We start from the raw sequence: 11,692 nt of genomic DNA on the forward strand, positions 1-11,692 counted from the left end.
AGGCCGTTAATAGGAGAAAGGAATAATTGTGTCACTCCTGGACTCCAGTTGCTCATCTTGCTCTTAAACTTGGAGGCCTCTGGGGCTGAACAAAACTGGACAAAGTGTGCTGAGGAGCCCAATAGGGCTGGTTCTTTTTCTGAAAGTTCCTTATTGCGGAAAAATAAAATTATGTGTTTAATTTCTGTAACCTGATGCCTGATTTGCCTTGGCAGCCATTCTCCTAGGCTTGGCCGAAAGTCCAGCAATACTACTGATTAATACCAGCTCAACTTGCTCCCCAGAGAAGAAGAGCATTATTTACTTGACCATTTTCTTAAATCCTTTTTAATTTGCATGTATTTGAACATGATCTTATTGGCTTTAACCTGCTGTATCTGACCACTGGCCCCAAGTGAAGCCTGGGGAAGACTGTTGTGCTCTGTGCACTCAAATCCCCATCATAAAACAAGATTTTTTCAATCCAGTGATTAGAAATGACACGTCATGTGTTCTGTTCCTTTTGGGGCTGTCAAGTTCTAAGTTTACTTTTGTCCCCTGCTGGTCTTCAGGCCACTGGTAGAAAGGGAAGAAGATGATAATTCCCAGAATTCAAAACAGTGTTTTCTGCAATATTCCTTTCTCCCTTCCAACCTTCCTCCTTTCCTCCTTCCAGGTCCCTTTGAATGGTGACCCCTGGGCTCATTCTGCCTCTCCTTTGTAAAGCCCATAGGGATATCAAATAGCGTTTCTCCAAGGGGACACAGGGAACCAAAGGAAGGTTGGGCCCCAGACAGTCCCTGACAAGGAAGTGTAAACACAGCTGCAGAGATGGGAGCAAACTATCCTCCCTCTCGCCTCCCCCCTCCCCCAGTCCCCACCCAGAAGTAGGGAAAGGCCACCCGGCTTTGGAGAAACAAACAACGAAACAAAGCAAAGTACAACCTAAAAGCCTGCATGAAGGTCACCAGAAACTGGGGTTGCTGCCCAGGCCTTGGTGGGGTCAGCTAAAGTGCCAGACCCCTCCCTGAACATTTAGAGGCAAAGGCAGCTCCAAATCAAGTTGCGGTCTGGACACTACCGAGCCTGGAAACATGGCTCAATTTTTGAAGCCTCTCCACTCCTGGACACTTTGTCCCCTGATCTCAAAAACACAGCTTTCTGCCCCAGGTACTTAGCTCTTGACCCCTAGTTGCACAGGGATCATAATAACGCATTCAATTCAGCAAGTAAGAACAAGCTCACAATAAACTCTTGTCCGTGGCTGTTATAAGTCTAAACTCTGAGCCTCCAAGCCAAAATTTAGAAAGGGCCTCCTAGCCTTTGTTAATTACAAAATAAATAATGCCAGCAGGAAGGGACTTTCTCTTTTGGGGATTACTTGGGTGGGATTCATGCCTTGCTTTGCACATACTCTGAAAGCTCCAACCCCACAGCTAGGGTGGTGCCACCCATTCTTGCTCCCTTGGCACAGTGAATGCAGGGCCTTGATCTCATGGGAACGCCTTTGGCACAGCCTTGCCTGGGAAGTAGCCCTGAACGGGTGGACAGCTAATGAGCTGTGCTTCCTTTCTGGCCATCAGGGTCTTCAACTATAAAACTGCAGAACTAGAAAACTGGTAATAGCCTTCAAACACTGTCTATTCAGTATGTGCCCGGCATTGTGCTGAGTGCTTTACAATGGGTCACCTCATTTCCTATGAAGTCAGTAATATTCTTTTCCTCATTTTACAGCCGAAAAAAATTAAGGCTTAAAGAGATTCTGGAACTTGCCCAAGGCTACCCGGCTGGTAAGTGGTGTGGTCAGGATTTGGGTCCAGACATTCTGATCCCCAAACCCATATTCTGAACCCCATCCCTCTACCTCCTCCTTTCTATGAGATCTTCTAGCTCTGATATCATGATTCTGGATTCTCTCCATGGCTTGCTGTTCTCCCCATTGGTGCCAGAAAAGAGAAATGTGTTTGGGACTCTGTAAGTTCAGAGGAAAACAGTTCCTGAAGGGTAAGGGGTTCCTTACTCCCTTTGTGCTGGAGATGCCAATCAAAGCTGGACATTCTACATAGCCCCATATCAGTAGGGAACAGTCTGTGTGAAAGACAAACAAATCCTAGCCAGACAGGAAAGGGGAGTTCCTCTTGTTTCTGCAACTTCCCCTACTCTCTTCCCTGGCTTATCAGCAAGGTCCCACACTGCTAATGCTATGGCCCTTTGAACCCCACTCTAGCTAGGATGGGATACCCGGCTACAGAGATCCTTTTGGAGCAGAAAAGCACATTACATAAATCTACAGATTATATCCATGCCACTGTACATCAAGGAACAAACATAAATCACATTTATTTACACATTTAACAAATCATCTTTAACATTCATGTAATCACTAGACATTGGACTGGGTGTGAATCTATATTATTTCTTGTAATCCTTGCAAGATGTCAAGCAACCATGAGTCATGTAATCCTTGCAAGAGATGGGCATTGTTAGCCCCATTTTACGAAGGGCATTGAGACTCAGGGAGATTGAGAACATTGGCCATGGCCACATGGCTGATTAGTAGGAGGGCTGGAATTCTATCTGGCTCCAAAGACTATATTCTTTTAAATAAAAGGAGTGCTGTGTCACGAAAAGAACAAAATTTTAGAACTGGAAGGATCCCAGAATATCTTGGAAATGCAGTTGTCATAAGTATATATGTTACACACTTTGACAGTAAATACCATTTATCACAGGGTTTCTTGCACCAGACATTGGGTCAAATGCTTGACTTGCATTATCTTTACTGCTGAGTGAGATACACACTGGTAGCCCCATTTTGCAGATAAGAAGACATGTTCAGAAGAGTTAAGTATTTGCTCAGGGTCACATACAGATGGAGCTGGGATCCAAACTCAAGTCTGCTTGACTCCAAAGTGTGTGCTCTTAACCACTAAAATAATGGGAATCATCATCATCATAAATAATAATATTATCCTGCTCTAAGTGCTTTATATCTTGTAACTTGTAAGTATTTTTATTATCCCCATTCTGCAGGTGAGGAAAATATTGTCTTCTGTAGTATAATTAAGCTCACATCACAGATACCACACACATTAAACAAACATATACTCCTACTGTCATATTTGCTTAATACATGCTGGATGTTATGATCTAGAAAATATTCTATTTTGTAACATCATGAGTGTTTTTCATTGTCCACCCAATGCTTTAAGGTCTTGGGGACAAGGATGTGAAAAGATACTGTCTATAAACGAAGCAGGCATAGTCAGGAGAGGGATTGCACAGAGAGAAGAAGGTCTCCCGTGCCACAAGCAATTCTCCTTGGTTGCCCTTCTGGCTGGTCTTCTGGTTGGTAGGAGGGCTGGAATTTATCTGGTTCTCTCTAGTTTCTGCAACTTCTCCTACTCTTTTTATCTGGTTCTTTCTAGCAGGTTGGCTAGCAAGTTGACGCCTATCAGGTATTGTGGAACAGAGGTTAAGTTCATAGGCTTTGGCATCAAGATCTGGATGTCGGCCAATATGAGTTGCATGAGTTTGGGCAAATTACTTAAGTTTTCTAAGCCTCAGTTTCCTCATGTGTAAAGCGGTTGCTATGGCACCTAATTTAGTAGAGTTGTGAGTTTTAAACAAAACAATCTGAGCATACTGCCAGGCATCCTTGGGGCATCCCCATGTTATATAACATCAAAACTCTTGGGGTGCTGGGAGTGGGTAGAAGGGTTCCTGAGGATGTTTCATAGGATAGTCCTGAGCAACGGAGGAAGAGTAAAAAGCAACCCTGGCATCAGGCATTGGGTCCTGACAGCAACCATGAGTCAGCCCCAGGTGCCGAGGGACCAGCAGTGTTCTCAGCACTGCTGGGCGTGTGCTATGGTCATTTGGCCATGATCCTCTTCAGTCATGCTCTCTGAATGTCATCCTTATAAATCTGGTCCTTTTTTTTTTTTTTTTTTTCCTTCAGAAAAACAGCCTCTACCATGTGATGTCATGGTCTAGCCTGGGTCAGAGAAGGAAGGGAGGAGGAGGTCGTGTATACACAGTTGGGTGAAATAGAATCTTTTTTTTTCTGGAGGGGTCTATCTGGTCCTGGAAGGAACTCTATCCTTCTCTCCTCTTTCAACCCCAATTTCAAGACCCAGTAGGAAATCAGCATTTGGATATAGAGTGAGAAGGAGATGATAAATCATAAGACTTAAGACATGAAGCTTAGTTAGTATCAAGCACTCCTGAGTTCAGATCCTGACTGCCAATTACTACTTCTGGTGCTTTGGGCATATTACCTCTGTTTCCCCATTTTACCCACCAACAAGATAATTCTGATGTTATGGCAGTAAGGTTTTAAGAAATACTTGCAAATTATTCAGCACATGTGTCAGAGAACTGTGCATCACATAGTAATTGGTAATAAATGGTAGCTACTATTAGGTCCCTGGCAGTTGATGAGGAATATGGCTTGACTATTTTCTCTGCTTTTTACCAACTTGAGAGCCAAAGTTTTCTCCAAAAACCATTCTTGGGACCCCTGGGTGGCTCAGATCATAATCTCAGCCCCTCATCGGGGCTCTCTGCTCAGCAGGGAGCCTGCTTCCCCCACCCCCCACCCCTCTGCCTGCCTCTCTGCCTACTTGTGATCCTCTCTCTGTCAAATCAATAAACAAAATCTTAAAAAAAAAAACAAAAAAACAAAACAAAAAAAAACTCTTGCCTCTGAGAGATGGCCAGTCTCCTCACACAGAGTGTGCCATTATTCTGGAGATGAGGAGATGGAGAGAGATGAAGTTGTTTTGTCCCTACACCTTTGTCTTCCCTCCTTTAGCTAGCTGGATCCCTGATTATAGCTCTCCTGGTCGTCCCTGCTGCCTCCTTGCCCTCTGAAGAAATCTGTCTCCTCTCTCCAGCTTGGAAGAATCAGCCCCTCCCAACCAGGACTTCTGGCGCCCCTGACCCTGACTCTCCCCCACATCCTCTCCTGCGCTCTGTTCTTTATTTTGCAGATAGCTGGGGAAGAGACCAGCACGGGTGAATGTCTCTCTGCATTGTAGAGATGCTAATCCCAGGATGCTCTGCATGCAATTTCATTGTGTAGGAGGTCCCCAGTGCTTTTTACTCCCCTGTATGTTGTTCTGGACTTGTATGTGAATGTGTAGGGAGGAAAGCTGAAGATTAGAAATGGCATTCCTGGGATCAAGTCACCTCTCCTTTTACTTCAAGCAAGATGTTCCTTCGCCTGTAAGAAGAAGGGAAAGTTACATGGCAATAGGATCCTTATCCAGAAGTCAATCTAGGTTGGGGCCAGAAATCTCAGGTCAATGTCCAGCTGGACCAGAAACAGATCCCTCTCTTCTCGAGCATTAGAAGTGGGTGTGGGATAGGGACAGAGGACAAAGGAGGTGTGTAGGAAACAAAGACCAGACTCCACTGGATATAAGACAAAGACTACAGATAACACTATACTACAGTTAAAAGGAAAGAAGCACATCTATATATCCAATGTGAAAGAAAGCCCAAGACATATTAAGTAAAAAAAGAAATCACCAAACCACAGAGATATTAAATCCCATTTATGCTTTTTTAAGTCCAAAAAATCTAGGGAAGTGAGTGAGAAAGGAATGAGGGTATAAAGTTGAATGTATTTAAATATTTTGCAATGAGTATAAAGTTGTGTGTTACTTGCAATTAAAAAGTATATTTTTATAGCAAAAAGTATATATTTTAAGGCAGAAGTAGGCTTGGGAAGGGAAGAGGAGGGGGTCCCTAGGGGTGGAAAACAGGACTTCCATGAACAAACCAGCCTCTGTCCCTGAGGAAGCCCTTCTCTGTCCCCTCACTGCAGAACATGGGACTATCTTCTATATGGCAACTTAGAAGAGAAAAGTGAGGTCTCTGGTCCTCTTTAAGTCCCAAAGGACCCCAAGAGCCGAACCCCAGTTACCAGGATGCCCCCAGGGATCCATGAAAGAGACAAACATCCAACTGGTAAGGAAAAGTGGAAAGAGGAAAATCAGGAGGAGGGAAAACTCCCAGATTCTCCAATAGGAAGATTTATTTAGACTCCCAAGTTCAGCAATGACTAAAACAAGCTCCTCATAGGAGGTTTCCACATCCTGTTGCAAACTTAACCCCAGCTCCAGACTAAAGATAAAACTTTCTACTGAGTCACCTGTATTTTCCCTTTTGATTCTAACGTCATGTGAAAATGTCGAGCTCCAGAGATATGAAATGACCTGCCCAAGATGAGACAAAATCTGCCTTCAGAATCCTAACCAATGCTTGCTTGTTTGTTTGTTTTTTTAATCAATGATACCATACTGCCTTATTTAAAACCCAACATTTGTTTTTGTCAGTTTTCATCTTGACCCCAACCCCAGTCCTAAATCACAGTGGGCTCAGGAGTTTCTGGCCCCAGCCCAGTGGAAGCAGCTAGTTTTGTTTTCTGTCCCTTTATGGGTCCTCCTCCCATCTCATCAACCAGAAATCTCCCTCCTGACCATGTTTCCTTCTTGAAAAGGGCAATCTCGCATGGGAGGACACGAATGGATTTGTTTGCTGGCCTGAAGTTACTCTGAGGCGGGCAGGCTCTTTTCTGCACATTGCAGAAGACGACTATCACCAGGAGGGCTTTGGGGTTCATGCCAAGTGGGCTACCTCCTTTCTTCTTCCGGATGCCTTACTAAGGCACCCTCTTGACCCTAGCGATGGAGGAGGACCACAGGCTTTCAGTGACCATTGTGCAAGAGCCCAAGACCCTGAGCTGAAGATTGGAAGAGAGATCACGAAAGATAATTTGTGGTGGGCAGAAATCAGTAAACTGGGACAAGAGCAGCAGCTGAGTCCAGGGGTCAGTGTCTGGGAGTAATTTAGGAAAGTTCAGTGCTGACAGCTGTGTCTGGAGGCGAGCGTCAGGGCCAAACCAGCTCCTGGGCTGCTCGGCTGCTTCAAGCTAATGAAGCTCTGGCTCAGGACACAGAGACAGCTGTGGTGTGGCAGAAGTCAGGGTCCCTGGGGCCCCAGGCTCAGCCTTGCTGCTTCCCAGCAGTGTGACCGTAGGCAAGTCCTTAAGAAAGAAGAAAAAGAAACATCCACTGAGTGAGCGCAATGCCCTTTCATGTGTCATCCTCACTACTGCTTATCGAGAAGGACAATGTCCCTATGTTACATGGGGGTAAACATTCTCCAGGTAACCAAAGTCCCTGTGGGCTATCTGGTTAGGGAGCAGGAAGACAGAAGTGAGATTTAGAGCCTCTGAGCTCAACTTCTGGGCTCTTTCTCCCGAGATTTAGCTTTTTCCCATGTAAAACAGGAGCAAAATGTACCCACCTTATAAATGAAGTCACCCATAGCAGTTTCTAAACCCTACCCTTCTCCCAACCTGGGTCTTGAAGAGTAGTAGCCACCTTCTTCTTGGGAATGGAGTAATCGTTAACTTTTGCCCCTCCCCCAATCCCGTTGGTGGGCACCTTCTTACTAGGAATGAAGTAAGCTTACTTTTGCCCTTTACCTCAACCAGGTTTGAGGATCTAGGCCCCAGGAGGTGCCTGTAAGGGAGGGGATTTGGACTCTGGTTTCCCCTCTGCCCCATCCCCAGGCTTTCTCCCGATTCTGGAGGGCTGGCTCCCTCATCTCCTCCTCCACAGTTTTGGCAGGCGGACTGATATCAGTGGGTGTTCCCAGTAAAGGGGAACTCTGAGTCCAGCTCCAGGCGCCCTTTCCCCCACGGCCCAGGGCAGCCCCAGCCTCCAGCCTTAGATACTGCGGGTGGAGAGCCCTCTGAACTTCCAGCCCCTTCTTCCTCCTCCAGGTCGGCGAGAGCAGGTCGCTAACCCCCTTCCTCGCCCCCGCAGCGAGAGGAGAAAGGGCAATAGGGTCCCGGGGGCGGATGCTCCGAGATCCGGGCGAGCCCTGGGCACCACGCATCTGGTCCAGGAAATGCATCCCGGTTCTGGGGTTACGAGGGGAGCTGTCCAGCCCCGCAGGGTGAGCTAAAAGAGAGAGTGGGCCAACGCCGACACGGCGGAGGGAGCGGCGGGCGCCAGGGCCGGGTGGGGCTGTGACTCCCCCTCCAGCCTGCCGGCCCCGGGCGTCGCCCCCGCCCCCCACGTGGCCGCAGCCGTCCCAGCCCTTGCGAGGAAGCGGCGCGGCTTCCTGGGGCTTGTGCCGGGGATATAGGCGCCCCCGCCCGGGCCCGGCTCAGCGCCACCGCCCCTCCTCGCCTGCTCGCGGCGCGATGGCCTCGCTCCGGGCTGAGCGCGCAGCCGGCGGCCCGCGGCTCCCTGCGACCCGCGCGGGGCGACCGGCTGCGCTCCGCCTCCTCCTCCTGCTGGGCGGTGAGCGCGGCGCCCCGGGGCCCGGGTGGGAGGCGCGGGAGGCCCATAGGGGAGGGGGCCTGGACGGCCGAGACCGAGAAACGGGCCCTGGGTGCGGGAGGGTCAGCGCTGTCCTCGGGCCGTCCCTTGGCCCCACTTCGATGAGGGCTCAGCGAGAGCTGCTTCCCACTCTTGGAGGAACCTAGGGTCCGGGCCTCGCGAAGAGGTCTTGGGGGTTGGGGAGGAGGAGGAGGCTTTGGGTCTGGATGTGAGTGGGAGGGAGCTGGTATCAACCCTCTCTTCCAGTCACTGAGGCACCCCTTGGAGGCTTGGATTATTCATTTTTCTTCTACTGAAAGTAGCCCTGACTTCCTAGGGTCTCACACCCCTCCTCCAGACTCCACTGCTTAGATCCCCGCCATCCCACCTCCCTCTCCCATTTCTGTTCACAGCTGTCCTGAAGCCCCAGGAGTCCCTGGCTCAGGTTCCTCCCACTGAAAGCAGCTTGAAGCCAGAAGGTGTGTACCCGCCGCGGCTCTGGGACGGTGACCTGGGACAGCGAGGAGAGCCAGGTCGGTGGGGAGGGTCCCTTTCCCGCAACCCCAACTGGCAGCCCATTAAACCCCCTTCTGTTCTCTCCTGGGGTTCCTGTGGTCTTTCTCCCTCTCATCCCACGTGACCCGCCCCCAGCTCTGAGCTGGCTCCCCTCCTGGGTGGGTTAGAAGACCCCAGAAAAAGTGTGTGGCTGTTCTCGTGGGGCTGGCACATGGAAGACATTAACATTTTTCTGAACTGAGACTCTTTCCCTGGAAGACTTTCTGAGACTCTCCTGGTGTTTGCCATGTTTGAAGACAGGAGCAGTGGAAATACTTGGACCCGAGGGCTTGGGGGGAGGCACGGGGTTGTGGTCAGTGCGAAGCAATCTGTGCCCACAGAGGACAAGATGGAGAGCTATGAGAGGACTATCCAGATTTGCTGGCAATCGTATAAGGAGGAGATGGACTCTATCCCCAAGGATTGGTGTGACTGGGACATGATTAGCAGGTAGGGGCAGTGCCAGGCAGCTTGGGCCAGGGGTGGGGCCTCCTCCTCCTGGGTGAGCCTTGAGTGAGTGAGGGGCATTCCCCTCTTTGGCCCAGTCCATACTCACTGTAGTCTTCCCTTACCCCCAGGCCTTATAGCGACCTACAGTATTGCCTGGAGCATTTTGCAGAAGAATTTCATCTGGGCTTCCCCAATCCCTGGGCAGAAGAGATCATCTTTGAGACTCACCAGATCCACTTTGCCAACTGCTCCCTTGTGCAGCCCACCTTATCAGACCCCCCGGAGGATGTGCTCCTGGCCATGATCATAGCCCCCATCTGCCTCATCCCCTTCCTCGTCACCCTTGTGGTGTGGAGGAGTAAAGACAGTGAAGCCCAGGCCTAGGGTGGTATGAGTTTTTCCACAGCCATCTTTCTCCTTTTCGTTGCCACCACCAGGTCTCTCTTCCCCTCCCTGCCTCCTTCTGTCAGTCCCACACCTACCACAGATCCTTGGACTGATGAAAGTGGAAACCCAGTGGTGTCATGGCACAAGTTCTGTAATCTTCAAAATAAAACTTTTTTTTTGTACTGTCCTCTCCCCATCCCAGAGTTTCGCCATTCACAGCTCTGCTGGGCAGCAGAGCTGGAAGAATCTGGATAGCAGCACTGTTTTGTTCACTTGCCTGCTCCCCACTATCCTCCTCCCCCCACCTGAAGCCTCCCCCCACCCACTCACTGTTTCCTCCCAAGGCTGGGCCTTTCCTGTCCATATCCAAACCCAGCACCAGGAAATATACAGGAAAGAGACTCCCTTCCGGTCTGGACAGCAGCTCGGGAGGGTGGAAGGAGCAAGGGTGGAATCTCTGCTGTGACTTCTGTGAGGAGGAAGGGGGACCACCCAGGAGCTCTGAATTTCCCTCTTCTTCATGCCTCCTCAGTTTACTCCCACAGCCTGGGAATAGGAACTGTGATATGACCAAAAAGAGTCCATCCCTAAGGACCTCAGGATTGAGGGCAAGGGCAGTGGGGACTTTATTAAGTCCACCACAGGACTCCCCTTCCAGGTCCCTGGCCTCCTCCTATTTTGTCCTGGACCCTTGGAGGTGGGGCCTACAGCCTGGCAGCACACTGCCCCCTGGTGTCCACTAGAGCTAACAGCCAGGAGATGGACATGATCTGGAAGAAGTTCAAGGCTGAGGAGACTGGACCCTGAGATCAGACATCTGTCATCTCCACAGCACTCACTAGTTCTTAGCTAAATCCTTCTATCAGCTTCCTAAGCCATACTGATACTTCCCTAAGACACTTCCCACTTTTCTAGGGACATAGCCTCTGAACTCATCATTTTATATATAGAAACTCTTATATGTTCCTCAGACAGTGAGGCACAGTTGTTTGCCAGAAGACCTTCACCTCCAGTTCTTCCAGATCATCACAAATATGAGAGAACAACTTTGTTCTCCATAAAGACACCTGTTTATTCTTTATGGCACCTGGAGTCTCTTCAGGGACTTTTCGTTCCCTCCTTTCTGAAATATTTACCTCCTTGAGGACATGCATATCCATTTGCTGGGACATGCCAATCTATTCCATAGATATGTATTTGTGTGCTTCCTAGAATCTATCTGTTCATCCTTGGAGACAGACTTCTCCTTTCAGGACATGTCTGTCTCTCTAGAGGCATATCTGTTTCCTGGGCATTTTGAGCTTTCACCTGAGATAAGCCTTTGCTATTTTTTCATGAATGCATTGGTCTTCCCCAGGGATATACCTGTTCTCTTCTTGGCCCATATTTGCCTTCATGTGTTTTATTAATGTACATCAAGGGCATGCTGGTATAAGATACTGTGTATGGTATATTTTGTTGAAAAAATAAGATAGGCCTTGGTTTCTGCTCTCAGTGACTTCCATCTAATAAGGAAGCTCACATGTACACAAATAAACAAAAGCAGTGGAGTGTGTGATGAGAGTCTTGCAAAGGATACAAACCAAATGTTATCTAAGTGCAAAAAAAGGAGGGGTCACATCTAGCTGAGGTGTGATCACAGGAGGGTGATTGTGGAGTTAGTACATGACTAGGCCTTAAGATGGAGTGCATTCCCCTTAGGGAAAGGAGTTAAAAAAAAAAAAAAAGGTGAATTAGGAAATTACTGTAATATCCTAGGCTTGAGAAAAAGAGGACATGGGCCAAAGAAGTGATGAATGAGGAAGCAGAAAATAAAAAGGAGATGATTAAAAACAGGGGAGGGGATCCTCCAATGCCAGGATTTTGGACATGAAGGAGAGGAGAGGTTAGGGCTGACTCAGGCTTTGAATCTGAGTTACTAGGACAATGATGGAAGTAATGATAGAAAATAACTATTGGGAAGAGGAGCTGGCAAGAAG

At 48.5% G+C, this 11,692-nt stretch overlaps 1 protein-coding gene and 1 long non-coding RNA gene across 3 annotated transcripts in view; one reads left to right on the top strand and one right to left on the bottom strand.

Moving 5' to 3' along the window:
- The first annotated feature begins 7,981 nt into the window (after positions 1–7,981).
- Positions 7,982–9,900, top strand: RAMP2 (receptor activity modifying protein 2). 2 transcript variants are annotated; one of them, XM_082706297.1, is made up of 4 exons: positions 7,982–8,303; positions 8,735–8,800; positions 9,218–9,326; positions 9,455–9,900. In XM_082706297.1, the coding sequence occupies exons 1-4, from the start codon at positions 8,204–8,206 to the stop codon at positions 9,708–9,710; spliced, it is 531 nt and encodes a 176-aa protein (XP_082562423.1). In that variant the 5' UTR covers positions 7,982–8,203; the 3' UTR covers positions 9,711–9,900. The 2 variants fall into 2 exon arrangements, with proteins under 2 accessions (XP_082562423.1, XP_082562422.1); XM_082706296.1 differs by having other exon boundaries at positions 7,986–8,303; positions 8,735–8,854.
- Positions 9,736–11,692, bottom strand: part of LOC309851284 — a 94,758-nt gene continuing 92,801 nt past the window's right edge. Inside the window, exon 2 of the long non-coding RNA XR_014304712.1 lies at positions 9,736–10,308. This is a non-coding gene — a long non-coding RNA (uncharacterized lncRNA). The remainder of the gene's footprint in view (positions 10,309–11,692) is intronic.

The sequence above is a fragment of the Mustela nivalis genome, assembly GCF_964662115.1.
Source record: "Mustela nivalis genome assembly, chromosome: 17".
Taxonomy (NCBI): Eukaryota; Metazoa; Chordata; class Mammalia; order Carnivora; family Mustelidae; genus Mustela; species Mustela nivalis.

Excerpts from the sequence above, each read along its gene's own strand:
- RAMP2 (XM_082706296.1), top strand. The coding sequence starts at position 8,204 with ATGGCCTCGCTCCGGGCTGAGCGCGCAGCCGGCGGCCCGCGGCTCCCT. Across the intron at positions 8,304-8,734 it reads CCTCCTCCTCCTGCTGGGCG|CTGTCCTGAAGCCCCAGGAG; the intron begins GTGAGCGCGGCG and ends TTCTGTTCACAG. Across the intron at positions 8,855-9,217 it reads GGGACAGCGAGGAGAGCCAG|AGGACAAGATGGAGAGCTAT; the intron begins GTCGGTGGGGAG and ends CTGTGCCCACAG.